At 41.4% G+C, this 26,899-nt stretch overlaps 2 protein-coding genes across 4 annotated transcripts in view; both read right to left on the bottom strand.

Annotated features, from left to right (window-relative positions):
- Nucleotides 1-18,098, bottom strand: part of pcxa (pyruvate carboxylase a) — a 72,466-nt gene extending 54,368 nt beyond the window's left edge. Inside the window, exons 1-8 of one of the 3 annotated variants that reach the window (XM_035527368.2) lie at nt 17,674-18,098; nt 13,170-13,311; nt 12,848-13,032; nt 11,923-12,088; nt 11,441-11,586; nt 11,112-11,229; nt 10,474-10,625; nt 3,035-3,153 (exon numbers count right to left, since the gene is read on the bottom strand). In XM_035527368.2, coding sequence (XP_035383261.1) covers nt 3,035-3,153; nt 10,474-10,625; nt 11,112-11,229; nt 11,441-11,586; nt 11,923-12,088; nt 12,848-13,032; nt 13,170-13,311 — 1,028 coding nt within the window. In that variant the 5' untranslated portion in view covers nt 17,674-18,098. The other 2 variants (XM_081720077.1, XM_081720078.1) reach the window with 2 other exon arrangements.
- A 4,572-nt stretch (nt 18,099-22,670) lies between these two features.
- Nucleotides 22,671-26,581, bottom strand: calm3b (calmodulin 3b (phosphorylase kinase, delta)). The gene is made up of 6 exons (XM_027023845.3): nt 26,235-26,581; nt 25,475-25,505; nt 25,232-25,375; nt 25,033-25,139; nt 24,794-24,929; nt 22,671-24,414 (listed from the first exon to the last, which is right to left on the bottom strand). Exons 1-6 carry the CDS (start codon nt 26,235-26,237, stop codon nt 24,386-24,388), a joined length of 450 nt encoding a protein of 149 aa, XP_026879646.1. The 5' UTR covers nt 26,238-26,581; the 3' UTR covers nt 22,671-24,385.
- Nucleotides 26,582-26,899: the final 318 nt, after the last annotated feature.

Genomic DNA, 26,899 nt, shown 5'->3' on the forward strand with positions numbered 1-26,899 from the left:
TTAGGGTTTAGTTTTTCATCCACATACCCAAAACTGCTGAAACTAAACATTCATTATGTAACTGAACAACACACACACACACACACACACACACACACACACACACACACACACACACACACACACACACACACACACACACACACACACACACACACACACACACACACACACACACACACACCAAAAAAAGGCAGTTTGCTTTCATGGCACACTGGTAAAAATCGGCTGGAGCCAATAACTCCTAAACCACGCATTCTTTGCTAATTTATAATATATACACATTTTGCCGTTAACAGATCCACCTACTGCAAAGCTCAGTATTCTCCCTGTAGGCTTTTGGGTCCAGCCAAAACGCTTTAGCTTCATGCCTTGGTCCTCCTACTTTGATTAAAAGTCAAACAAGTGCCAGAGGAGTTTAAGAGAGAGGATTTGGTTTGGCAGGGAAAAAAAGCGCTTTATTTTACTGCTTGTCATGTAGGCTTAGGACTCCCTAAGGACTGCCCATCAAAGTGGTCATAAAAACATGCCCACAATACCTCAGAGCTTCCAGCAACACACCTGGATGCACTCATGAGGGCTGTCACTCAGATTCACGAAGCTTTTAATACACCTATTCATTTCTTTTTCCTTGCTTTTCGGGGTGTGGGATAAAACGCCAGACATGATTTGTGACTAATAGAGGATTCAAAATTAGACCCAATGCATTCAAGCCACCTCCCATCACCGCCAGCTACAGGGGTACGACAGGCAAACATGTAAATGACCAGAATGATGGAGAGCCAGAGAGTGGCAGAAGTGATGCAATCAGAGAGAGATGTTGGAGTCACCCTACTCTTTAACAGGTGGAGACTATCAGGTCAGGTAGTGTGAACACATGATACATTTTTCTGGACAGCTGGCATCTCTCGTTACCACTCCTGTGTCAAGTAAAAGACAGACTGACGGAGGGTAATTGATCTTAATTATTGTGACCAGCTGAAGGTCATACTACAGACACAGAGACAGAGTTGGAGGGAAGGAGGCAGAGGCCTGTGGCATACAAATGCAGCCAAGCGCTTATCTGGAGTGGTTCTGGACCGAAAAAGGAGAACTGAGCAGCACTGCAATCTGGGTGCAAAAGATCAGCATTAAAATGACTTCAGCCAGAGATGCTGCCGTAACGCAGATCTGAACAATAAGGAATGCTATAGCAAGCCAATTAGCATTGTCGTATGTTACACTCACCCATACTGTGACCCTCACTCTGACCCCCACCCTTACACAGACATCTTCACCCTCACTAGCAGTTAAAGGGTGGGGCATTACAACAGCACTGGAAATTAAGTGCATAAGAGTTGCATGTATCCCCTGGCTCTCTGACTTGGTTGCCATGGAATAGCGATTGCTGCCCGACAGCTTCAATTTCAGGTGACAAGACAGAGATCTATAATGAATAAAGCACCAGTCACCAGGGAACTCCCTGGACTGGAACAAGAAACACTAGCAAAATGGGAGGGGAAAAAAATATAATTCAGAAAGGTCAGGGCTGCACAGATGCAGATGGGAGCTCACAGACATTTGTGAACACGCTCACATGCACATATTCCAGTAGAGCATGAGTTCCAACCGGTGTGCAGCTGTTAACTCGGCCATTAGGGTAAAATGACTTTTCTCCACTTTTGCGGAAGCCAGAGAGCCAGAGCTGCTGCAATGATGCCCAAAATTTGAATACTTTTCCCCGTTGTCAGGGAGCCAGGGATGGCGATTACTATAAACAGGCTCTCCATGTAGAAAAGAAAGAGAAATCTGGCTGAAAAGTAAAGACTAGCAACATCTGTGAACATTACCGTGAAAAGATAAAGGACAGGTTAGCTCATCTCTGAGCTTAAATAAAACTCAGCCGGTCACTGAGGGTGGGAAGGTGCAGCAACCTCACATCACAACCATAAATGTGCACGAATCGATCAGGCAGCCACTGCCTACGTCTGCACAGAGAGGTGGACACAGACCTGAACACCGCTGTACTTAAACAGCTGCGAGGGTGACTTTAAAAGCATGCGTCACAACTGGGCTCCTTTTTCCTGCAGGTTTCACTGGCAAACGAGGACAGGGACCTTTTTTCACAGGATAAGAGAGGGAAATATTTATATTACTGAACTCTTATTGTTCTTGTCGACACCACCTTCATCTGCAGTGGGGTTCAGACCAGTTTCTCTGCCTGCTCCTCCTTATGCTTGGAATCCAGAATACAAACAGTTAAAATGTACATCACAGTACCTTTTCACTTAACAGAATTATATACTGCATTTAATTCATATACATCAGATCAGGCAAAAAGATTGTAACTGCCTGATAAGGTGAACAATATTACTACAGGATTAACAGGTCATTTCATAGTGCCTGATATGTGGCTTCAAAAATGTCAGGGAATATATTTATTGAAAAAAAATGCTTTTGGAACCCAAATGTCAGCCATTCAGACAGATTTTTGCTCGATAAAGAGGTCAGTGATACATAAGGGTCACATGCACAGTTCAGTGGTGTGAATCCGCTTCGCTTTTCACCAGTGAGGCTCGAGTGCTTTACATGTGAATGTGAATCAGGGGTGTATGTGTGCTTGGCGTGGGTGGGTGGGGGGGGTTCAAGCCCATTTTTCTCCCAGCCTTTGTAGTTAAGCCAGCTCTTGCCCACTGTCTAGCTAGCTACCTCTCCCCTGTCATACAACTACCAACCGTGGAGGGAGCAGGCAAGACACAGGAAGCCAAGACGGACATCACAGCTGAACACACTTGGAGCAAAGAACCAACTGCCCTCGCTAGCATTGTGCAAACACAAAGATATCAGTAATTGGATAGTGTTGCAGTGATTGACAAGGGACAGAGTAACGCCCTTCTTCCCACCCAGAGAGCATTGCTAAGTTTTTCTGCCTTGGTCTCCTGGCCAGAAATGATTATGGCATGATCATGGGCCAACCCAACTTTTCTTCAGCCACACTTGGAAGGCCACATGTGTGTGCATGCATGCGTGCGCGAGTATTCCAGCCTTCACTCACTCCGTGATCTCCTCCGTAACCGTGTGCTCCACCTGGAGACGGGAGTTGACCTCAATGAAGTAGTGTTTCCCGTGCTTGTCCACCAGGAACTCGACTGTGCCTGCGTTCTCATAGCCCACCTAAGAGAGGAGACATGCAGTCAGGGACCTATGCACCACCACACACACACACACTAGGAGTCTCATCACACACACACACACACACACACACACACACACACACACACACACACACACACACACACACACACACACACACACACGTCTTCAAGAGACCATTTACTAAACAACTAAAGTTGCAGACTTTTGTGATGCTCTAGGCTGTGGTATGGGAAGAGTGGAGTTTACTTCAACAAAACAGACTTAATGCAGCTTCATGTTTTCAAAAGGTAAATATCAGGAGGTCCTAGATTTTATTAGCAGAAAAAACTTTATTGGTCCTTCAAGGCGATGAGATGATTAAACATTTAGAGCTGACCTTTAAAATGGCCCACCGGCTACGGGTATGATTATGAGGGAAATTTAATTTTTTAATTTTTTTTTTAAAGAGAAAAGCTGGACCAGGATCCAGGACAGCAGGTGATCTGTTACTAGGTCATTTTTTTAAAGATCCTAAAATAAACAAATTAAATAAAAATAAAACATTACACGTACATGCACACTGCTGCTGCAGGAGCTCCCATAATCCCACACCCAGCTCAGATTAATGTGTGGCACTCTGATTCTCTGTCTGGCCAGCTGTTGTCAGAGTGCCACTCTCAGACCTGTTCCGATCACATGCCTCACCTCAGCCCCAAACTCGGCTCTCGGGTCAAACGCACCCGGCTCCAACAGGGCTCAGGAAAGGAAAATCAACAATGAAGGAATTCATGGTCACACATGCACAACCCCCTAAATAAATGAGAATCACAGCAGTCTACATTTTTTACCATGCATTCTTCAAATCTGCCGCGTGTACTTAGGCATACAGGGTGGTGCTGAGATCATCTAAGCTTTCTCTAGCCCCTCTCCTACTGCCATGCATAAAACATTTTAGTGACTGAGGAAAACCTATTAAAATATTGTGTGTCTAAAGGGCATGGCAATACACTGTGTGTACATTATTCCAGTATATAGATTCTAACACACAGAACCTTAGCAGCATCAAGGTATTAGATTGTAATATATAAAATATGCAACTTGCGCAAGGGAAATGGTTGGCCTGAGAATCAATCAAAAATATGCAAAAACCTAAAACTAGTTTAGCTTATTTTTTATTTTTAATGTAAATCACCACATTTGAAATTCATTAAAATCATTACACATGAAAAAAATCTGGGTATTTTGTGTGATTTGGGAGATTCTCAAATTCTTGCTGTATAGATTTTACAACCCTGAGGCAAAACAAACACACACAAAGAGAACAAAAGTCTGAGCATATAGTGTTGCTATAGTAATCCAGCAGGCTGATTCCATAGATATGTAAATGAGAGGTTTGACGACGAGGGGCGGAGGGGCGGGGCGTGAGAGGGCAGATGGCATTCCACCGAGGAGAATAAAGTGGGGAATGCGGGCGAGCAAAACAAGTAATTACAAGTTTCACACAATTCATAATCACTTCCCTGCATCCCCAGCACAGACATTCTCGACTGACGTGGAACACTCGGCAGTCATGGGAGGTCAGAAGCATGGGTGTTTGGCAAGGTACGAAGAAAATAAGCGACAGAATGAGAAAGATGCCGTGGCGCTCGCCAGCTTCTCCACTGTTAATTTCCGCATACTCGTAGCCCTTGGTCTGGCTGGCACACACACAGACACACACACACACACACTCACTCACACAGACACAGGCTTGCCAAAGAGAAGCGAGATGAGGACAGATGATGGAAATAAGAGAGCGTAAAAGGGAGAGAAGAAAAAAGTCTAAAGGGGAATGTACGTGGGCCTGGAACAAAGTGTAGCGAAGGAGCATGTCAAGGCTGCGATCCCCAACCTGTGCCCAAGACTTTTAGAGCTGCAGCTGTCACCATGGCAACTAACGTCACAAAGCAAAATACAACCGACTTCCAGAGCAGTCTTCCTCGATTAAAAAATAAATAAATAAATAAATTCTCCCATTAAGAGTGTTTAACACGAACACCTTATTTAATTTCTGACCGCCTGGGAAGAAGAAAATGGGCAAACTGCAAATTATGACAAATAAAAGAGTATTTACGAGACTTTTCCCCTGCTCTGCATGCTTAGTTATAACTTTGGCAAACATTTATCGCACTAGCTTTTAGCTGTTTCTTAACGCAGTTACCCACTAAAGGAAGATAAGAGACCAAAGCAAAAAGTGTTTCAGCCCCAAAAAACAGAGGGTGGGGCTTGCGCCTTCCCTGACTAATGACCTGCTTGCCTTTTACTCCACGTTTTCCTACGCCCCACTGAAACGGCAGAAAGGGGAGGGGGGTGGGGGTAAAAAAATGAACAAACAAACACCCCCAGGACGGGCAGTGTAAGACATTAAGATCAGTCTGCACCTATTCAAATTTCACAACAAATCATTGCCACTCCGAGCTACAACCAATTAAGCAGCAAGGTTCATGGAGCTCAGAGAGGGTAAGAATGCAGAAACTGAGAGAACGCAAGACCAGACAGGATGCCTCCGAAGGTCAGAGGGCCATGGAACACCCCAAAACAGGAGAGAGCTGCCACGGCTGGTGTTTAGCCCTGGCAGTAATTGGGCAAATCACTTAATTCAATGGCATATCATTTGTCTTTCAAAAGCGCAGCAGACTGACGTTCTAATGCCTGATAAAGGTCAATTCAAACAGAATTAAATTGTGTTGGTCTTCTACTTGAGTAAAGGGCTAAATGATCAAACATGGCATTTGCGTTTCTCTGATACAAGCAGATGATGAAACATGATGAAAGCACTTTCCCTCAGATTTGTGCACCTTAAGCTGCAGACACACACATGCACATGTACGCTCAACACCCCCCCCCCCAAAAAAAAAAAACATTCAGTAGAGACACCAACACTTCTGCATGAATCAGATGAAGGTCAAAGCATAAGAACCAAGTCATAGGTTAACGAAACCTAACCACAGACCCTTTTAGACTGTAGCCTCTATGGCACAACCACATGTTAAATGAGGCATATATACGCACCAACAAAGCGATGTACAATATTTCGGTTTTAGAAAAAACATCCAGTCAAGCCTGGCTAGCAAATGTGTTTCATGACACAACACAATGTAAGGATGGAGCACTACTGAATAAGCTCCTTCAGCGTTTCCCCACAAGTCGACAGCACCGAACATCATGTAATATTAACCTCTACACCTTCTAACCGATCTACCGAGAGCTAAATTTAGAGCATTGTGTGCCGAGGAGGTGAAAGAGAGATGGCCTTCCTTCGACACAGCTAAAGCAAACCTTGTATCTTAGACTTGGAATTTTTTTTATTTCTATCTTTATTTTAACAAAAGGAGAGAATGGCTATTCTAACATCACACTAAACAAAAGCAAACTGCAGCAAATTAGTGGTCACTTAACATGGTGACTAGCGTATGATATAAATGATGTCGCTATAGATTGGCTGTGAGCTGGAGGCCATGATGACCTAAACTACTCTTCATAGAGTCAGTCACTGAAAGACTCGGTCACTGAGCCTGAGAGACAAACAGCAGCTCAGCGATAACTCGCTGGCTTCATAAGAACACGCAATTCCAGCCTGTAAGTAGCGAGAGTGCCCCGATGAGGCGTTTTCTTCAAACTCTGCAGAGGCTCTGAAAGGCTTCCGACTGTCCAAATCAGCGCAGACACGTCCAGTGACGGGACTGACAAGTCCACATGCCGCGCCAAACATTCTCTCCATCCTGGCTTCCGTCTTGTCCTCCCTCCGCCATACGACTGAACAGATGGGGCAAGAATTTCTCCCTTTCTGCCCAAATCTCATCTTTGCAGAGACCCTTCGGTTCTCACTTGAGAGAGGCACGTGCATGCACGAGCACTCATTACCTCATCCAGACACTACCTACACAAATGTCAGTGTAGTTATACTTCCCCGTGTAAGCGATCAGTAAAGAGAGACAGTGGAACGCAGTGGTCTGTGGTCACGACTGGTACGTACAGTACATGTGTCGTTATGTGTGCGCACCGATACAGGTAGCGCGTGCGCACACATAACGACATGTACTGTGTTGAAAGACGTAAATAAGAACAGATGTTTTCAATTAAATAAACGGGTGTGTTTGCATTTTTCTGTATTTACTGCGTGGAGTCTTTAGCAGAGTGGAATTATGCACGTTTATCTTCTACTTCTGTATCTGGATCTACCAGATGCATGAAATGATTCCTGTTCATATGCCAAACTCCCAAAATGCACTTGCGTTTTAGTGGGTAGGAGTCTGAATGAGAACCTCTAAACAGGGGTTAGTGATGAGAATTCTGATTTAACAGACTAATAGAAACTTTCAACAAGTGCGTGATGTCACTGAAAAACCAGAAAGCGCTTATGCTCTCCCTCTTGCTCAGGTGCACTCACACAGCCCTTTCCCCCTCTTAATGCAGTGAGTGGAATGTTCAGTAATTGCTACAGACCATGACATTTGCAAATTGCGGTCATACTGAAAAACAGGAAATCTAAACGAGCATACTAAATGAGGAATGAGGAGACCATTAAAACTAGTGGCGACACATTAAAGAAATGGTTCAGTATTTTTTTTTAATCCATGTATTATTAAAATGTTGTTCCCTCATCCTTAATAAAAGCAAACAACCCTTATAATAGCACAGCCTCACTGATAGACTTAGTATTATGGCTTTTCACTAGGGATTAAAAACTGTAATTTTAGAACCCCCCCCCCCCCCCCCTCCAAAAAGAAAAAGGTAACGCTTACAGTGTTATACTGTCTAGAGATCTTGTTGGGGGAAAAAAATTGTTGGAAAAAACAATCCTTCACAAAGCATGCTTCACATTAGGTTTAATTTGTGCTGCCTATGAATGCAAGTTTAAAAGTGGTTATGATGAACTGCAAAACTTCCAATTTAAAAAAAAATAAAAATTTAAAACAGGACATTACGGCTGACTATTATTCACTGCACTGTGAACAAAAATTCTTTTCAGAAAAAAGGTTTTTGCCAAGGGGGAAAAAAAAGCCATCCTTTAAGATTCACTCTCAGGTGCATACTGATATCTTCAGTCTGGAGCTCAGCATTCTTCACCAAAAAACTTCTTTCAAAGAAGCGAAATGAATCATGTATATTAAATTTTTTTATATATATATATATATATATATATATATATATATATATATATATATATAAAAATCAGAAATAGAGAACTCAAAAAGCTTGAGAAATACTAAAGGGCTGAAAGAAGAGCTAAAGAAGATGGGGGGTGGGGTGGGTGAGGGCCACTGTGGTTCCCATGGTAATCGGAGCACTAGGGGCTGTGACCCACAAATTGGGAGAATGACTCCAACAGATCCCACGAACAACCAAGATCGCCGTACAGAACGGTGTAGTCCTGGGATCAGTCAAGATAATACACGGGACTTTCAAGCTGCCGAGATATATCGATCGATCGATCGATCGATCGATCGATAGATATCTCTATCCATCTATCGATCTATCTATCCACATCTCCACACACACACACACACACACACACACACACACACACACACACACACACACTTTTTTTGATGCACACATTAAGTGGACATTATGAAATTATTAAGCACATTTATAACTTTTAAAATATCCTAGCCAGAACACTGCAGGCCTGTAAGTACATCAAATAAGCAAGCAAGGGTTTAAACATTCACAAGAATCTCGGTTCCAACCACATAAATCCAAACCACTGAGTAAGATACAGGCTCCATTGTCTGCATGGACATCCCTTGAAGTCTCTTTTACCCTCCACCATTTCAGCCCCCTACACACACACCTGATGAATATGAGCTATAAAACCCGACAGGCTTGCCCATCAGTAACAGACCGATAGACTGTTGCTCTTTTTGGACAGCTACTGACTTAGTCAGTCATTCCAAATGTACAGCATACTGCTGTCTATATACCAGTTACTTAAAGGCAGCCAGTACTACCATGGGTAAAATTCAGTGGTTTAATAAAGAAAGCAAGTTATACACAAACAACTCAAAAACACAAAGGTTAAAATTGCCCTGAAATTATGGAGAACATTTTCCATTTCAAGTGGGTTGTTCAGCATTGCCTTTCCTATTCATGTCTTTGATCAGTACACAGAAATGTTTACAAACATATTGCAGCAGCTCAAAAATACTAAACCTCAGAAAGCGCCAGTGGTGCAGTGTTGCATGCATGATTGCTCATGTGTGACATCACCACTGGCCAGCCTCTGTGAAGCAGCCATAAAAAGCCATATTTTATGATTACCAAGAGTGCCCCAGTGTTAACTTTGGGATACATATACAAATAAAAATGAAAGATAGTGGGGAGGGGGGTGGAAGGTAATGGGCAAATTTTACACCAGAGGTTTCCAAGAAGCTGCTTGGTGACAGCATCTTTTGTTAAAAAAAGTACTATCCAAATGAAAGGGAGCCGAAGTGAATACTGGGTTCAAGGATGGATGTGCATATGCACATGTAGCACCAGCACGTCTCTCGCTACTCTCTCCCCAGGCATTGTTGCTAAGCTTGGCATCGCTCGCCCCAGCTAGAGGCGCCTACGGAGCCGAAGAGCAATTAGCCGGGCATTCTGCCCCGCCGCGCGGCATCTAACGAGCGGGCGAAGAGTGGGCCGCACGCAGGCCGCTGAAGACTGCTTTGACCAGCTGCGAGCCACATTCTCACATGCCCCCGAACAGCTGGAGTCTTCTTGAGTCGCGCTATAATCTTATCTCCATGAGCAACGGCAGTTTTCACCGCTGGCATAGCCTGAGAAAAAGCTCGGCCATGCGGCTGGATGCTGCTTCCATCCAGCAGCCTGTGTGAATGGGACACTTTGATGACAATTTCGTTCAAAGAGTCACAGCAGTGCCATCTGGTGTTGGAAAGCGTATTCTGTACCTTACAGAGGCTTTGGGTCCCGTCACCCACCTGAGCCTATACATTCGACTATTCTTTTAAGAAAAATGTCAGTAAACACAGAAAAAGAAAAAAAAACTTGAACAAGATCTGCTAAAACTGTTTTCAATAGGAGCTAATTAGAAAGCAATTTCCCTGATCTTTCAGTGAAAAATAAGCCGTGGTTCCTTTATCCCAGCAAAAAATTTTATTTCGCTACAAGGAACATTCAAGGACTGAACACAATACAGCACAAGGACAAGCAGGTGAGTGCACTACATCTCATAGCAAACACTTGAAACCAGGCACACAGCCAAGGACTGAAGTATGTTCCTCAGACCTCTATCTGAGGAAATGCTGTGGTGTTAAAAAGCCTTCATCAAGAGGTCATGGTCAAAACCCTATGTGCCAATACGCTTATGCATACCTGTTTGGCCAGGTTCACGGAGTCTGCGGTGAGTCGGTCTCTGAGGTGGGGGTCGAGTTGCGTTGCTGGAGCAATCTCCACCACCTTCTGGTGCCTCCTCTGGATAGAGCAGTCCCTTTCATACAGGTGAATCACATTCCCATATTTATCGCCTGTAGAACAGCATGTCACAAAAACAATGATGTGGCTGATCTCATTTCACAGAGAGATCACCTGCTACTGTAGCAAAAAATTAATTTAAAAAACTATTCTGTTGATCTCATCAAAGCACGACTGGGGGAACAACTGTCGCATACTAATTAACAAGAGTTCATCTGTCTGCCAGGGCACATGCAAAGATCCAAGTAGCTGTATTTTAATTAATGGTTACAACAAATCACACTGAGCCTGAAAGCATGCTCCTTGTTAAATTATTCACTGTAAGTATAATTTTCATTTTCAGTCAGAAGGCAATCAGGACTTTAGAGAGAGACTAAGGGGGGTGGAACAACAATCACCCCATTTACTGACAGAGATGTAATTAAAAGATAACGTCACTCATAAAAGTTGCCACAAACAGTGGGCTGAAACAGAGGTACTTTTCAACATCCTTGTAACAGACTGAGCAAGGATAATCTTTTAACAACCACCTAACTCACCCAGGATTTGCACCTCTATGTGTCTTGGCTTCTCAATGAATTTCTCCACAAACAGGGCTCCGTTGCCAAAGGCAGCCAGGGCTTCTGAGTACGCCCGCTGGTAGTTCTCTTCAAGCTCCTACACACATGCGCGCAGACATGCATGCAATCTATTGTCACTATACCCGCAACAGATTTTTTTTTTTTTTTTTTTTTTAAAAAAGCACAACGTCTTTCTCTTTCCCATAGGATAGAAAGCTCCTGGTTATCTGGAGGGCTGGGGTGTATGCTAAACCCCCAGAGAGAGCAGGAACTGAGACGCGAGAGTCATCTGGCACAGAGCGGCTCACCTCGTACTCACGAACCACCCGCATGCCGCGGCCCCCACCTCCATACGCTGCCTTGAAGATGATGGGGAAGCCGTAGGTGTTACAGAACTCCTGCACCTCCTGCAGGGAGGAAATGGGAGCGTCTGATCCAGGGACCACTGGGACACCTGAAGGGAGAGGACAGAAGAGGAACATGCACAGTATTTCCCAATCCCATACGCACACACTCATGGGTTCAAGTTTCTCCCGATTGTCACTAAGCTCCCACGGACAAAACAGTTAAATATGTTAATTAAGGCCGACCGGTTGATCGATGATGGGAATGGCCATACACGTGTGTAGCAGTCATTTAAAAATGTTAGCAGCGACACTTCATTGGAAATTCTGCCTAAACATTTAGTGCCATCATAACCAGACTAAGTACCAGAACCTCAAGGCAAGCAAGATCATCGGAGTGGACAGCTCCCATATCGTACCCAGTGAGTAAAGGCGGTGAGCCTTACCAGCACGGATCGCAATGGCACGGGCCTCCACCTTGTCCCCCATCTTTTGGACCACTTCAGGAGCTGGGCCAATGAAGCGCACGCCGGCGTCAGTGCAGGCCTGGGCGAAATCTGCCCTCTCAGACAGAAAGCCATATCCAGGGTGGATGGCGTCCACGTCGTTCTCCTGAGAGAAGTGGGCACAAACAAAAAGCAGCTCCCTCGCTCAGGTCGCCTAGTACTGCAAATCAACAAGGCACCAATAACTTAAAAAAAAAAAAAAAAAAAAAAAAGTAGCTGCATGGCCATCACAAGCACAAGAAGCAGAATGCTTGGATGAACCTTAGGGGGGCGGAATTCAATCTACCACTTCAGATCAATCTCAGACTGATGGAAGTGGCTGTCGAAGCCGAGCACCCGAAGCAAGAAGCGAAACTATAACGCCACCTTCAGACACCCTTTTCAGACTAGGTTTTAGATCCAAAATCAACCTAGAGTGGCATCTGAGGATTCCTGCCCACCCTCAGTGGGTTTTAGGGTATTTACACCCCTTAATCACTTCTCATGTGAATGGCATAAAGGTCATGAGAACTTAATCTGGTGTTAAACGGCATGTTATTTTACACGCTCACGCCAGGGAGTCCTTTATGGCATAGCACATGATGTGCATGAATCTTGCATCATTTTGTGTTTGACACCAGAAGTTTTAACTTTTTACAGCAACCTTATTGTACCAAACCTTACGTGTAATGCAACATGGTAAGTGTAACTTGGGCATTTTTTATCTTATTTTGAAAATTACAATTAACAATTCTGACCATTCTAGCATGTGTCTTACACAGATGGATTTTGCCATTTGCAATAAATGGACACATTTACAATAATTAGATACTGAGGTTGCTGCAGAAAGACTGGAACTCCTGTGTTATAAGGCACCAGTCCTGACCTTGGCCACTTTGATGATGTCGGGTATGTGAAGGTAGGCAGCAACAGGGGGCAGGCCCTTGCCGATGAGGTAGGCCTCGTCCGCCTTCTGCCTGTGCATCTGCCCCGTGTCCTGCTCCGAGTACACGGCCACTGTCCGGATCCCAAGCTCCGTGCACGCCCGGAACACCCGGATGGCAATCTCTCCTGTTTTATAAAAATCAACCCCTTGGGTAAAAACTTTTGAAATAAGCTAGAGTCTCTGGTTGAAGTGTTTGTTTATTTATTTGAGATCTGTAAAGCTTGAAAGCTAAACAAGGAGACAGAGAGAAGTGAAAGCTGACCTCGGTTTGCCACCATGACCTTTTTAATGGGCTTGTACTCCAGTGTCTGTGGCGAGGTGTGAGCAGAGCGTGAGAGATGGCAGGCCCTGCGAACGGCCAACACGCTCAGAGCCACATGCCTCCCCCGCATGTTCAGCAGCATCTAGAGAGAGAGAGAGAGAGAGAGAAACACACACACACACACACACACACACACACACACACACACACACACAGCACCTTAATGAAAGAGCTTTTAAGATATGGTGTGATTGTTATAAAGGCATTAAGTGACAAGAGTTTTGGATAGCTGCTCTGAGTGTTTACCAATTAGCCATTCTGATAAGAAAGCGGCACTGGGCTTGAGCGAGAGAGAGAAAGAAGAAAGACAACGCATGCTCGCGCAAGTGCAGTCGCCAGAAGAACAGCCCATGAAAACCCAGGGGCTGAACAGTAACACAGTGGACGGAAAATTACTGGTGCACAAACAAGAGTGTTCAACAAAAAGTTGGCAAACTCAAACACCAAACTCTGATTCAAGCAAGCTTCCTTTACTGAGGGCCTTCCACCAATCCAACACGGTTATTCTGTACAGCCATAGGCCTTTGCCCCGTGTTGCCACACAGGGGGAAACCTACAGCAGTGCCAGCTCCTCTGGCCCTCCCCCTGCTGGGACACCACACGGTCACACGGAGCCCAGATTACAAGACAACACTGTTCCACTGTTACTTGATCACGCTGAAGGAGAAGAGTGCAGCCAGGGGGGAAAAAAAAAATAGCACACCTGAATCAACAGCACATCTAAAAATAATAATAATAATAATAATAATTAGAGGAATGTGACCCATGTAGAGGGCCGAGTGACGAGGAGAGACGAGGTCGCTCTTCTACAAAGGCATAAATCAATGCATTTCGCTTACGAAGTGGGAATGTTTTAACATGTGGCAGAGCGGACGCGTGTGTTAAGGCATGAGGCAACATACTTGATTCATGTTGGCCAAGCACTGAACACACACGACCAAAACTAAACAACGAATAGAGAAAACATGGCAATAACCCCACCCCCACAAAAGTCCGACTGACAGCAGAGAAAGCACAATATTCACAATACAGGCCTTGAAGGAGAAAAGCCAACAAAGGGCAATATGGCTACAAGTTGGCATTTCATCACAACTCAGCTGACTCTTTTTGTAAGTGTACCCAGTTTAATCACAGGAGTACATTTAAAAGCTTGTACAATTTCATTCCAAACTGGCCAGACTGGCTGGCCGGCCAAGTTCTCTGGCTGTTCTCTCCCTGACTAAGGATCACATTCCCCTGCAGATCAACAGTATACCAATTGTGCTGACCGCCCCCCCCCCCCCCCAAAAAAGAAGAAGAAGAAGAAGAAGAAGAAGAAGAAGAAGAAGAAGAAAGGAGAGTTCAGAATGAATAGAATGTGCAAAGAGAAAGTAAGAAGCAGAAAATTGGATGGTCATCACCAAAATAGAGAGTTATGATGTTCTAGCAGTCTGAGAAGTTGTATAATTCTGACGGCATTCTCTCTGGGTAATCAGGCTTGACAAATAATGGGAGCTTGTTGTGTGGACCTATTTGGTGGTGAAAACAAGAGTTGCCCAGCCACCCATAAGCTAACCGGTTTTGGTAAATCCCTTCAGTTGGCATTCTTTTTCTTTGTGGAGAGCAAATATGTGAAATACAAGACATTCATTATCTTTAATAGTAAACTGAAGAGATATTCCTAGGCAATACGATAGATTGGTAGTTGCACCAATACCGATACGACTGAAACCTTTTCCTCTATGATCAGCGGCATTTATTTAAATGTATTCTTTTGGTGAGTGGAGACGGAGGTTGATGCTCAACTATTTACATTCTAGTGGGCTGTTATGGCCACGCTAACAACCTGAGTCGACAGAGAGTCAGGTTTCTCCCCCCCAGACATCTGCATAAGATCAGATCATCTGGCACCTGCTTGTCTACATATGCCATGAGTCAAAAGGAGAAGCATTTACTGAGCTGTTGCCTTCCCATGTCCAAATCAAAACAGCATCAATATTTCAGATTTCACAGCAATCTTGATACTGCTAAAGAACTTTTTTTTTTTTTTTGGTGAAAATGAAAACAAAAGTTAGATTTTAAGAACCAGCATCATATTTCAGTCCTTACCCAATCACCTAAATTCAGGGTCATATCCAAAAGGACCTGACATTTTTCAAAAATCCAACTTTTTTGACAGCAGAGAAAGCACAATATTCACAATACAGGCCTTGAAGGAGAAAAGCCAACAAAGGGCAATATGGCTACAAGTTGGCATTTCATTACAACTCAGCTGACTCTTTTTGTAAGTGTACCCAGTTTAATCACAGGAGTACATTTAAAAACTTGTACAATTTCATTCTGCCAAACTGGCCAAGTTCTCTGGCTGTTCTCTCCCTGACTAAGGATCACATTCCCCTGCAGATCAACAGTACACCAATTGTGCTGACCCCCCCCCCCTCAAAAAGAAGACAGTTCAGAATGAATAAAATGTGCAAAAGGAAAGTAAGCATTTGAAAATTGGATAGTCATTACCAAAATAGAGTGTTATACAACCTCTCAGACTGCTAAAACATCATATTTGACGGCATTCTCTCTGGGTAATCAGGTTTGACAAATAATGGGGGCTTGTTGTGTGGACTTATTTGGTGGTGAAAACGAGAGAATCCGTGAGCTGAGAGGCACCTCCAGTGACTTGAACAGCCCTGCCCAGCCACCCATAATCTATCCAGTTTTGGTAAACCCCTTCAGTTGACATTATTTTTCTTTGTGAAGAGCAAATGTGTAAAATACAAGACATTAATTATCTTTAAAAGCAAACTGAAGATATTCCTAGGGAATATGATAGATTGGAAATTGCACCAATACCCTACAATTGAAACCTTTTCCTCTTTGATCAGCTGCATTTTTTAAAAAGATTCTCCTTGATGAGTGGAGACAGAGCACCAATATGATGCTCAGCCTTTTAAATTCTAGTGGGCTGTTATGGCCACGCTAACAACCTGAGTCAGTAGAGTCAGGTTTCCCCCAAGACATCTGCATAAGATCAGATCATCTGGCACCTGCTTGTCTACATATGCCATGAGTCAAAGGAGAAGCATTTACTGAGCTGTTGCCTTTTCATGTTCAAATCAAAACACCAGCAATATTTCAGATTTCACAGCAGTACTGATGATACTGCTAAAGAACAGTGTTTTCATTTTCACAAACCTTTTTGCAGTCAGTGGCAAACATAAGTTTAAGGAATTTTTCTTTTCTCTTAAAAACACTGACCTTATTTCAGAAGTAAAGGAGCCATCCCCATTTTCCCATATTAAAAAAAAGGAAAAAGAACCCACAAATATTCCAAAGGTTCCCAACAAAAGATCACCATAAGAAAAATGTACATGGCCTATAACCAAAAAAAGGCAAACATGCCATGAAGGTAGCATTTTTGGCTTAAAGATAAACATCAAACAATGCAACAAGATATTTAAACAGGAACATATCAAGCTGAAAGTTTGTTTATATTATGTACTGTGCTGCATGATAAAATTATGAAAACATATCAAAAAACAGCAACATTATATGTTGATATTAACATGCCAAAACGTATGCATATCGTTTTCAGGAAGGAAAAGGATTTGTTTGTGTGTTATTTGTTTGTTTGCCTTTTCAATAAAGTGTAAAACAAATTCAGACCCCACTAGAAAAATTCATCTTCCTTACTGGAAGTCCAAAAGAGAACCATCTAAAGCAGAGTTATTGGCTAAATCAGCATAAAAACGTAAAACAACTGCAAAGTCAAGAGGACTGGCTGCAACTTTAATTCTGTTCAATGTGCGAACGGACAGCTTTCAGGCCTTTACCATGCTTAGTCAGTCTATGGTCTGTATTAAACACTATATGAATGCAGTTTCGGCAAACTATACAATTATGCCTTGGAGTGACAGTAGCAATTTGGTCTACCCTGTTATCATTGGAATAAGTTTCGCTGAAGTTCTAGCAACACATGTATTTAAAAAAAAAAAAGAAAACTAAAGGAGAGAGAGAGGCTAACAAGCAAAAACAAACTTGCAGCAAATAAGTTAGGCAGGAGAGTGCACCAACTCTGGAGGTAGCGTCATGTTCTTCACAATTCTGGAAAATGTAATACCCCGTTTTCATTTGTTATACGGTTAATAAATGACAGAAATCGTCAATAAACCGTTTGTTAACATTTATGCAGTGAGTCACAGCCACAGAAAATACTAGCATTAACATATTTCACGTTGGGACGGTCTTTACAGTACGTAGGTAGGCCAACACATCAGCTTTAGACGTTCTATGAAAGTAACGCTTTTAGGTCAACTGAAATGGCTACAGGAACTAGCTTGCTACCTCTTTTTTTTATTACAAAGATTACAAGTACAATACGTACAAAGGAAACGATGGACTGCTTCCATTTTAACATGTGGACACTAACTTCAGTCGTGTGACTGATATAGTCCGAAGGGGGGAGTCTTACCTCGTCTCGTGAAAATTACGTGCCTCGGCTTCTATCCCGAGTTTCAAGAAACGTCAGACCTGCGAAGCCCAGACCCGACCCAATACGTAACGTTTTCAGAATAGCAACTTTACTCCAAAAAGGTCTGAAGTACCACGATATATTCACCAAATCCCGCGCTCGGTTTTTTAAATTACTCTGAATTCTAGAATTTTTCACGATTAGGCGTGCACGCAACTGACAGAACCAAACCCTCCGAGGATGCCCTTATATTTAGTGACGATGTGCATCCAGGGCAAATAAACAGTCAAGGTAAGGATTTTTTTTTAAATGGTATCAAAATGATGGCATCAACCCTAAATTAATTGATTCTGGTTTTCATTGCGCGTAGCCCCACATAACTAACTACGATACTTTTCTTGAATTAGTAATCCACCCGTCTGCGTACCATTTCTCTATTGGTTAGCGGTAGCACCCAGAATTCCACGCCTTTAATATAGTCATTGATATAATTGGCTGCCTTTGACAACGGACTCACACTATTCGTCTAACCAGCTGTCACTCAGCAAGCGCTTCGTACGTGACACCTCATTTGAATATATTTATTGCGTTCTACTAGACTGTTGGGACAAAATGGCCCGATTAATCTGTGCTATGGTCAACCTGAAATGGCTTCATACGCTTTATATAATGGGACATCAGGTAATGAAGCTATGGATTAAGGTATATTATACTAATACTGCTTTTAATGGAACTAATTTCAAAAGGTAGTCCTACCGAGCCCTCCATCTTTCAAAGGAAATGCACTGACTGCCTACCAATTATTTAAATAATGAAGTGGACGAAGCTTTTACTTTTTAAGAATAGGGAATACGCAAATTAACAACCGTTCCATCTTTGTGGCCCACATACAACAGCAAAACGTGACAACAGAAATTGGTGCATAAAGCGAATGAAACATTACCAGAAAACGAACCATTAAAATACGCAACACATCACATGCCCCATAACTCATAATTAAACAATAATACGTGATAAACGTCGAATGACAACAAGTTAACATTAACGCACAACACAAAGCGTCTTGCACGTTCGCCACTAGGTGCTGAAGGTTTAGTCTGAATTCCTTGACACGTAAAATTTGTATCTGCGCAAGCGTCAACAAAGCAGATACTAGAGTTTTATATAAAAAAAAAATCTTGTTGTAAATAGAATTTACAACATTTGTTTAGCATGCAGAGTGGCTGATGATTTTTTTTGGGGGGGGGGGCGGGGGCGGCGATAATGGCATTTACTAATTACTAATCTTTTTCTTATGGGCTGCAAAGGAGTCTACCCAGCTAAAATAAGATAAACTTCAGGGTAACGTTAGTTCTTGGATTAACTGTTAAAGCATGAGGCCAGACTCATCTTGGTTCACAGGCTGTCATAAGAATACTATTTAATTCACTGTTGTTACAGATGAACAGTCATTGCCCCCTCTGCACCTCAAAGATGATAGCAATCTGACTCCTTGGTGTGTATGCATCAGTGTTTAATATTTATTAAAATTATCCTTAAATACATTCAGTCTTAGTTGTTTGTTTGTTTGTTTGTTTGGATAAATGTCTTTCAAGATTATATTTTATACAGTTTTGTGAGTGTCACAATGAAATACAATGTAGCTAGGTGAGTCTAGACTTCACAAGTCAAATGTGATGCAATATGACACTTCCATAAAATTAACTGTAACTATTCTATGTAATTACGGAAACTATGGATTAGGACAAGCGCCAGCTCGGGGAAATATGAAATCGCCCATGGTCTGACAGCTGAGCAGTGTCCATGGATGTGATTCATATGCACCTAACACTTTGGTTAAAACCCCATCACATGTGAAAAGGACTAATAACAGCCTATAAAGTATAGTTGTAGAATGTACATAATAAAATATTTACTACTTTGAACAAAATACATAGTACTACCATTCATTATTATTTAAAATATATTAATTTTACATATCCTCTCTTTTACAGCACATAGGAATTAACTGTTATGTCAGATCTCTTAGCAAAGATCAAGAGATCTTCTTGTAGCAAGTTCAGCATAAACTGGATTAAAGTTCTGAACTAATTTGTGGGACTGAGCAGTTTGAGATTTTAAGAGTGTTTCATATGACCCAGTGCATGAAATGCTGGTGAACTTATCATTGACTAAAATGAAATGAAAATGCAAATGCAATGATCAGTGGTGGTCTCAACCCAGGAGTTTCTGAACCTCCTAATGTACAATTTAAATCACATGCACCACAAAGATTTTTGTTTTTGTCATTTTTGGCATATTAATGACAGTTCCTGATGACATTTTTGAGATCTAGAAATAAGCTTTCAGTGATGGATGTTATTAATGCTCTGGATGGGCATATGTCCACTTTTAGCCTGTTCATGTACTATAAAGATAAGTAGATATCTGCATCATTAAGCACTATCTTTGAGGTTCAGTAGTGAAGCAAGAAGCTCCAGATGACAGGACACAAATGTACTGAGATACTGGAAAGAGCACTGCTTGACACTGAAGGTTTCGTGTATTTCTAAGCTTGACATATTATTTCCAGGACATATACAGTATGCCCATTGCTTGGACAATGGGAGCAATTTTAGCTGGATCCACTTGTCTTTTTTTTCAGGACTCTCCCTATAAATGGGTAAATATTAAAAATGATTTGAGGCAGTAACAGAAATCTACAAGTTAATGAAGTAAAGCACTTAATTTTATTTGAATCTGCAGCCAACATATTATTTTCCCAACTCTCAACAATGGAACTAAAAAAGGTTTGTAGCACCAAATATAAGTTATTTTGGGTCCCCAGGTGATTTAAGAAGGACAACATGAAACAGACTTTATTTCCTTGTTAATTCATGTGCTTAGTAATATTTTTGCATAATTAATACATTAAAAAAAAATTACGTTTTTTTTTCTGTAGTCCTCCATCAGAGTGCATTAACTTACCTTTAAAACATCTTATGATTTTGGCTACATCTCAAAGGCCAAACAGGCAGGGAAAAATATGTATTAACCAATAATACATCACATTTTCACAATCCAATCAAAAATAAGATCAAGTCAGACCACAGAATATCCTGTTTCATGTTGAAATATAACAGATTATGGAAGGCAAATGTGCTATGGTTTTGTTTAAAAAAAACAACTAAAAAAATTGATTTCTCTTTACCTCCAGGAATAATGTTTAAATCTGTACTTTCTTTTGTATTGGCTCCGAGATCTGTGATGGGTGGGTCAAAACCTTGCTATTCTGGTGATTTGGCATGATGAGTCCAGGCTTATAACACATCCTCAAACCTTGTTATCTATCTGCACAGTACACATTATTTAGGGCAAAGCATATTTTGCCCCAACAGTATATATTGGATGACATCCAGAATCATTTACTTTTTGCAGATAATTTCATAAGAAAATGAAAGACTGGGGTGGGAACATAATATACCTTTAATATAAACAGACAGGTAGTAGACTACATCACATCAGATTTAACAGAGTGAGGGGTGCTGTAGAACTTCCTGTATTTATTAAAATTTATACAAAATTGCATCAAGCACATGTTCTCCTGGTTGCTTTTCAAACAATGTCTTTATCTGGGCATTTAAAAGACCCATCCAAATGTGAGCCCTAAATGTAGGCTACACTTGCTTATCCTTTTGCTTGAATTTGATGTGAGCCCGAATCATACATTTAAATTTGGTTTATAAGTATGACAGCAGGTAGTGTTTATCACAAATTCTACAATACAATTTTTTAATGTACTTGCATGTGCATCCCAATTGTGTACTACACACTGATCTTAATAGTAGGGGTTTGGCAGGTTAGTACACAAAAAATTAACATCTTACTGTTTCGTATCAACAGGAAGTAATGATGCCTTGCTATGCCAACATGCGTCAATGCAAGCTGTGTTACATTCGGTATAGGTAGCCATTAAACCTAAAATAGTTATATCTGATATTCTACCTCATTTATAAATATGGACATGTTAACCTAGCTAAATTTAGCTGCCATCAGCTAACTAGTCAGCTAATTCGCTTGCTTACAAATGCCAAACACTGAGCGAGGTGGCTAGTGTGGCTAGCTAAATTACACAAATTAACATGTACCACAAACAGCGTTCTTACTAAAATAGTAAGTATTTATTATTCTACTTATTTTACTTAAAAGAAAGCTAAGTTGCCACATTTAAACATGCATTCTCCTGCCACACACGTTAACAAACGTATCACTTTCCGCCATTTTTTTCAAAATATTCCAGACGTGAGTAGCTCCTCCCTTTCCGGTTTATATCGCACTATGGGACAATAGTGTCCATTCAAACCATGCTCAAAAATAGCTTGTTCCAAGTATTCATAGATTTTATAAAATACTCAACACTGACATTTTTAATTATAACACACACAAAAATTAGTATTAGCTATTAGTACTTAAATGGGATGCACCCATGGACAATATTACTTTCTATTTGTTAAATAAAAAAATAGAAACACAATCTTTGAATGCCTAGATTTGAGGTTGGAGACTTGAAGCTCCTAATCATGTTTCGACTACACAAGCAATTGTGCTCATATGCTCAGATAGCAACTGTTTTTGCTCCAACCTCCACACATTCCAGCCGAACCTGAATCTGGTTTTAAAAAAATCTTGCAAAAGACCCTACTTATGAACTTATGCAAGATGTGTTATGCAGTGTAATGATATACAGCACATTGCATTTTGCAACTCAGAACAATTTTAGTTAGTGACAGGCAGTCAGTCAGGAAGATTAATGTGTGTTCTAGCTGGTGAGCCAGAGAACCGACGTGTCGGTCCGTGGGCCAGCACACATTAACCACCTGGAAGACTCAGGTTTGAGAATGAGGTGTGGATACTGCCCTCAGCCTTTGCCACAGCATGTACAACAGAAATGACAAGATAACAGTAGAACAAGCTACTTATCCAATAATGCATCTAGAATTACAACACCAGAGTCTAAATTTAGAAACAAGTCCCAGAAGTTTATTTAGCAAGTTTAACAGTTCTGCAATGGAACACAATCTTCCCTATGACATTATGAGCAGAGTAAAGGAAGGATGCTTTTCCAGTGATTAAGCCTAGTGTTGAACTACTGGAGATTAATTGAGGAAATTCTGTGAGTCCAATGTTAACCTTAACCATTCTCTGGAAAACCAGCCCTTGGAATAAACAGTTAAAATGACATTTAAAAAAATACATTCAGAACAGTAGAAAAGACTCAGTACAGAGGATGCAACATCACAAGCATGATACATGATGCTTCCTGCAGGCACCGTCCATGTAGATGCCTCCATAGTGCATTTAAACCTACAACTTTAGGTAATAGTTGCTTGTTTCAATTTAAAAGTAGTTGTGAGAAAATTAGGCAGGTGCTACATCAAACATGGCACTTCCCACTTTGCCTGCAAAACTACATAGGCAATCATATCGAGAGAGAGAGAGAGAGAGAGAGAGAGAGAGAGAGAGAGAGAGAGAGAGAGAGAGAGAACACTGCCTACAAAATCAACTTCTATTGCAATACTCTCAAACAAGCTCTAGGTTGTGAAAGATGCTTTAGACACACACAGAGGCAATTTCCTGCAGGGAGAATCGTGTATCCAGCTTAGATTTAAGTGAGTTTTACTCCCCCTCCCACCCCAATCCAGAAATGGTCCACTAAAATAAGATACATGACATGGATATGGACACAGTGCAGCATCAAAATATAAGACCTTATGTTGACATGAAAATTATTCTACATCTTCAGTACAAAACATCACACTGCAAGCGCTCAAAACAACTAAATTGAGCCTGTAGAAAAACTATGTTTGACAGCTGGAAATTGACAATACCCATTAAACCTCTGTAGTCTACAACAGACTTATGGCATCTGTTTAGGACTAGACAGATGACATCTGCTTGGGACAGGGCTTATTAAGAGACTGCGGCTCATATTCAGAACTAAAACCCTGTCACTGGTGTCCATCTCTCTCCTGGTTAAGAGAGAGACAGGTAAAAGTAATATAATTCCTTACAAACATTAGTCCTATACTTCTCTATGGACTACCCCCTCACAAATCAACTTCAACATTTCCTTCAGCATCTGGTCCGAGCAGTTACTACAGACCCATACACACCAAACTGCAGCTATTAGACAGTACGTGGACATTTTTGGACCATTTTTGTAATTAAAAGCCCGATATCCATGAACAGTTGTTCACCATACAGTTCTAAGACCACTGAGCAGAGATTGCATGAGAAACATGCAAAGTTAAAAGGAGCTAGTAAGTTAGAAAAGAGGCAAGCAGAGAAGCACAGAAACATGCCAAACTAAATAAAGCATGCATTGCTCTTCACCATATAGTATGTTATATAATCTTTAACATATTGATAATGTACTACATTGTTATCACCATCATATATGTAAGTTTTTTTCTTAATGTATATGTAAATAGTCATTTGTTTTTTCTTGAAAAACAATAAATAATGAAAATAATAGAGAATGTGAAGACAAGGGAAAAATCAGCTGACATTTCATAACAGGCAGAGCAGAGGACAATTCAACTGAAGAAAAGAGGGGTGGGGGAGAACTAACTAATGGAAAGCAGTAGGAGAATGGTTGTGAATGCTTGATGAAATTCGACAGTGAGCATGCTGCCCACTGTTTGGTCTACTTTAGTCCTTTGGGTTTCCAGTTTTACTTTGCAGTCATCATCTGGACAAACTCTGAAAACCAGAGACACAAAAAAATTAAATGAGACAACTGCTGCTCCATTGTGTGCATGTCAGAACAGGGGAGCAGTAAAGTACATGCGCATAACTGCATACATGCAGTTACCCAAATCTTACTATAACTTTCTTCACTCATCACCTAATGAAAAGTGAAGACCCAATTAAACTTTCATGATCAAAATAATTCAGTGCAGGATTAAGAGCCATGTAATATGAACAATATCAGCATACTCAATTCCTAGAATTATGAACATGTTCATACAAGAGGTGTTGTAATGAGAACAAAGAGCTGCAAATTAGAAACTTTCTAGCATCCGTTACACAGATAGTTTACATCCACAAAACTTGACTATAGTTTTGCCTGAAAACTGACCTTCATAATTGACCTGGCCGTCACCATCTATATCTGCCTCTCGAATCATCTCATCGACCTCCTCATCCGTTAGCTTTTCACCTAGGTTTGTCATGACATGACGCAGCTCTGCAGCACTGATGTAACCATTGCCATCCTGCACACAAATTCTAAATCACATCAATTTCCCAGGCAAATACAACTCAATTCACAGAGATCAATTATGGAACATGACACTGAAACTGAACACACTTCATCACCTTGTCAAAAACTCTGAAGGCTTCTCGGATTTCCTCCTCGCTGTCGGTATCCTTCATCTTCCTTGCCATCATGGTGAGGAACTCAGGGAAATCAATCGTTCCATTACCTTTGGGTAAAATAAAGGGTTTGTGTGCATGTCTGTGTTACTACTGTGATGTTTGATTCTATCCATTTGTATTTGTGTGAACTTTCCCTCACCATCAGCATCAACTTCATTGATCATGTCCTGAAGCTCTGCCTCTGTAGGGTTCTGCCCCAGTGACCGCATGACAGTCCCTAACTCTTTGGTGGTGATGGTGCCATCACCGTCTTTGTCAAACAGCGAGAACGCTTCCTTGAATTCTTGAAAAAAAAAAAATGCAAAGCAAGATTACTGCTTGATTAATCATGCATGATGACAGGGCTGGATAAGAAATAAGAAGAAATTTGACGTTTAATTACCAGCAATTTGTTCCTCTGTTAGCTGATCAGCCTATTAAAGCAAACAAAAATTACATTTTTTTTAAACTTCCCAGATATATTCTTTCAAAAATGTTTTAATCTGCGTTTTGATTCTGTACCAACAGAGGCGGCGGGGCAAAGCATGTTTGCAGTTACACTGCTTAATATGTAGGCTTTTAATTTATAACTCTGATCGCTATCTTACTCTATGAACATAAAAGTACCTGTCCCAATATTGGAAGGATAAATACTGAGTGCTTCCTCCCTCGGCCTGCTGATGTTGGGTACCACTAGACAGGTAGCTAGGCAGCTACATCCCAATGCTAATGACGCCAACATTTATATTTGCCAGATAGCTTTAGCTAGTTAATTTAAGATTAGCTGATTTTAACTTTAGGTGTCAAAATTGAGCAACTGAAGATTTGACGGCACCTTTCGTCCCGTGTTAAACTTGCAAATAATTCACAATTACACAAAAATTTAAACAACTGTTACAGCAAGGAAATAAAACGAAGGCAAACGAAGATCTACCTAAACAGATTCGCTGGTAAAACGGGTACTCTCACTGCAGTTAGCTAGACGGACCGCTAGCTAGCTAACTAGTTAACTTGCTAGCTAAATGCACTGCAGCAGTCGATTCAATTGTTAGCTAGCTAGCTGGCTGGATAGCTTAGACGACTTCACAACAGAGAATTTAATTTGGCATTTCGTCACAACAAAACCACTTGTCGATCTGGAAGAGATATCTTAATCTACTTACCATTGTTAACACTTGAAATTGAGATTGCTGCGGTATTATCTACGTAAAAAATAGAAACTAAATGTCCACTGCTCAGTTTTCTACCAATCCGCTTATCAACTGCCTCTTCCCGCAGCTAGCTACTGTGCGCCCAAATTGTAGTATTACTACGCTCCGGTTCTTAGGTCAACAGCGGGACGTCGCACTCCCTAACAACCAAGCCGTTTCTAAGGTCTCTCTGCGCCAAATGTTCGTGAAAACGCAGCAAATAGAAATACAAAGATGTCTAACTACTAATACTATTTATAATTCCAGCTCACATAAAACTGTACTAACAAAACAACCTATATTTTAAAACTCTTGCGACATTTGCTTCCGCGTTTGAATGGCACGCTGAGGGATGTATATATATAAATATATATATATATAAATATATAAACGCCTGACGGCGTGAATCAGCTGACCAAAACAAGCTCACCTGATTGGTTCTCATCCACCTGCAATGCGTCAGGATGTTCTCACAGGATGCGTGGAGTTCTTAAAGAGACAGGCTCATGCCATGAAATTACATGTCAGTGGTGGAGAAGAAAGACATTTTAATGTATAAGACATTTATTAAATAGATCTCCCTTGCTTCTAATGTGAATGCTGTTAGGCATGGCATGTTGTATGTATAACTGTCCAGA

This window comes from Electrophorus electricus, chromosome 8 (assembly GCF_041902795.1).
Source record: "Electrophorus electricus isolate QZ-2024a chromosome 8, ASM4190279v1, whole genome shotgun sequence".
Lineage (NCBI taxonomy): Eukaryota > Metazoa > Chordata > Actinopteri > Gymnotiformes > Gymnotidae > Electrophorus > Electrophorus electricus.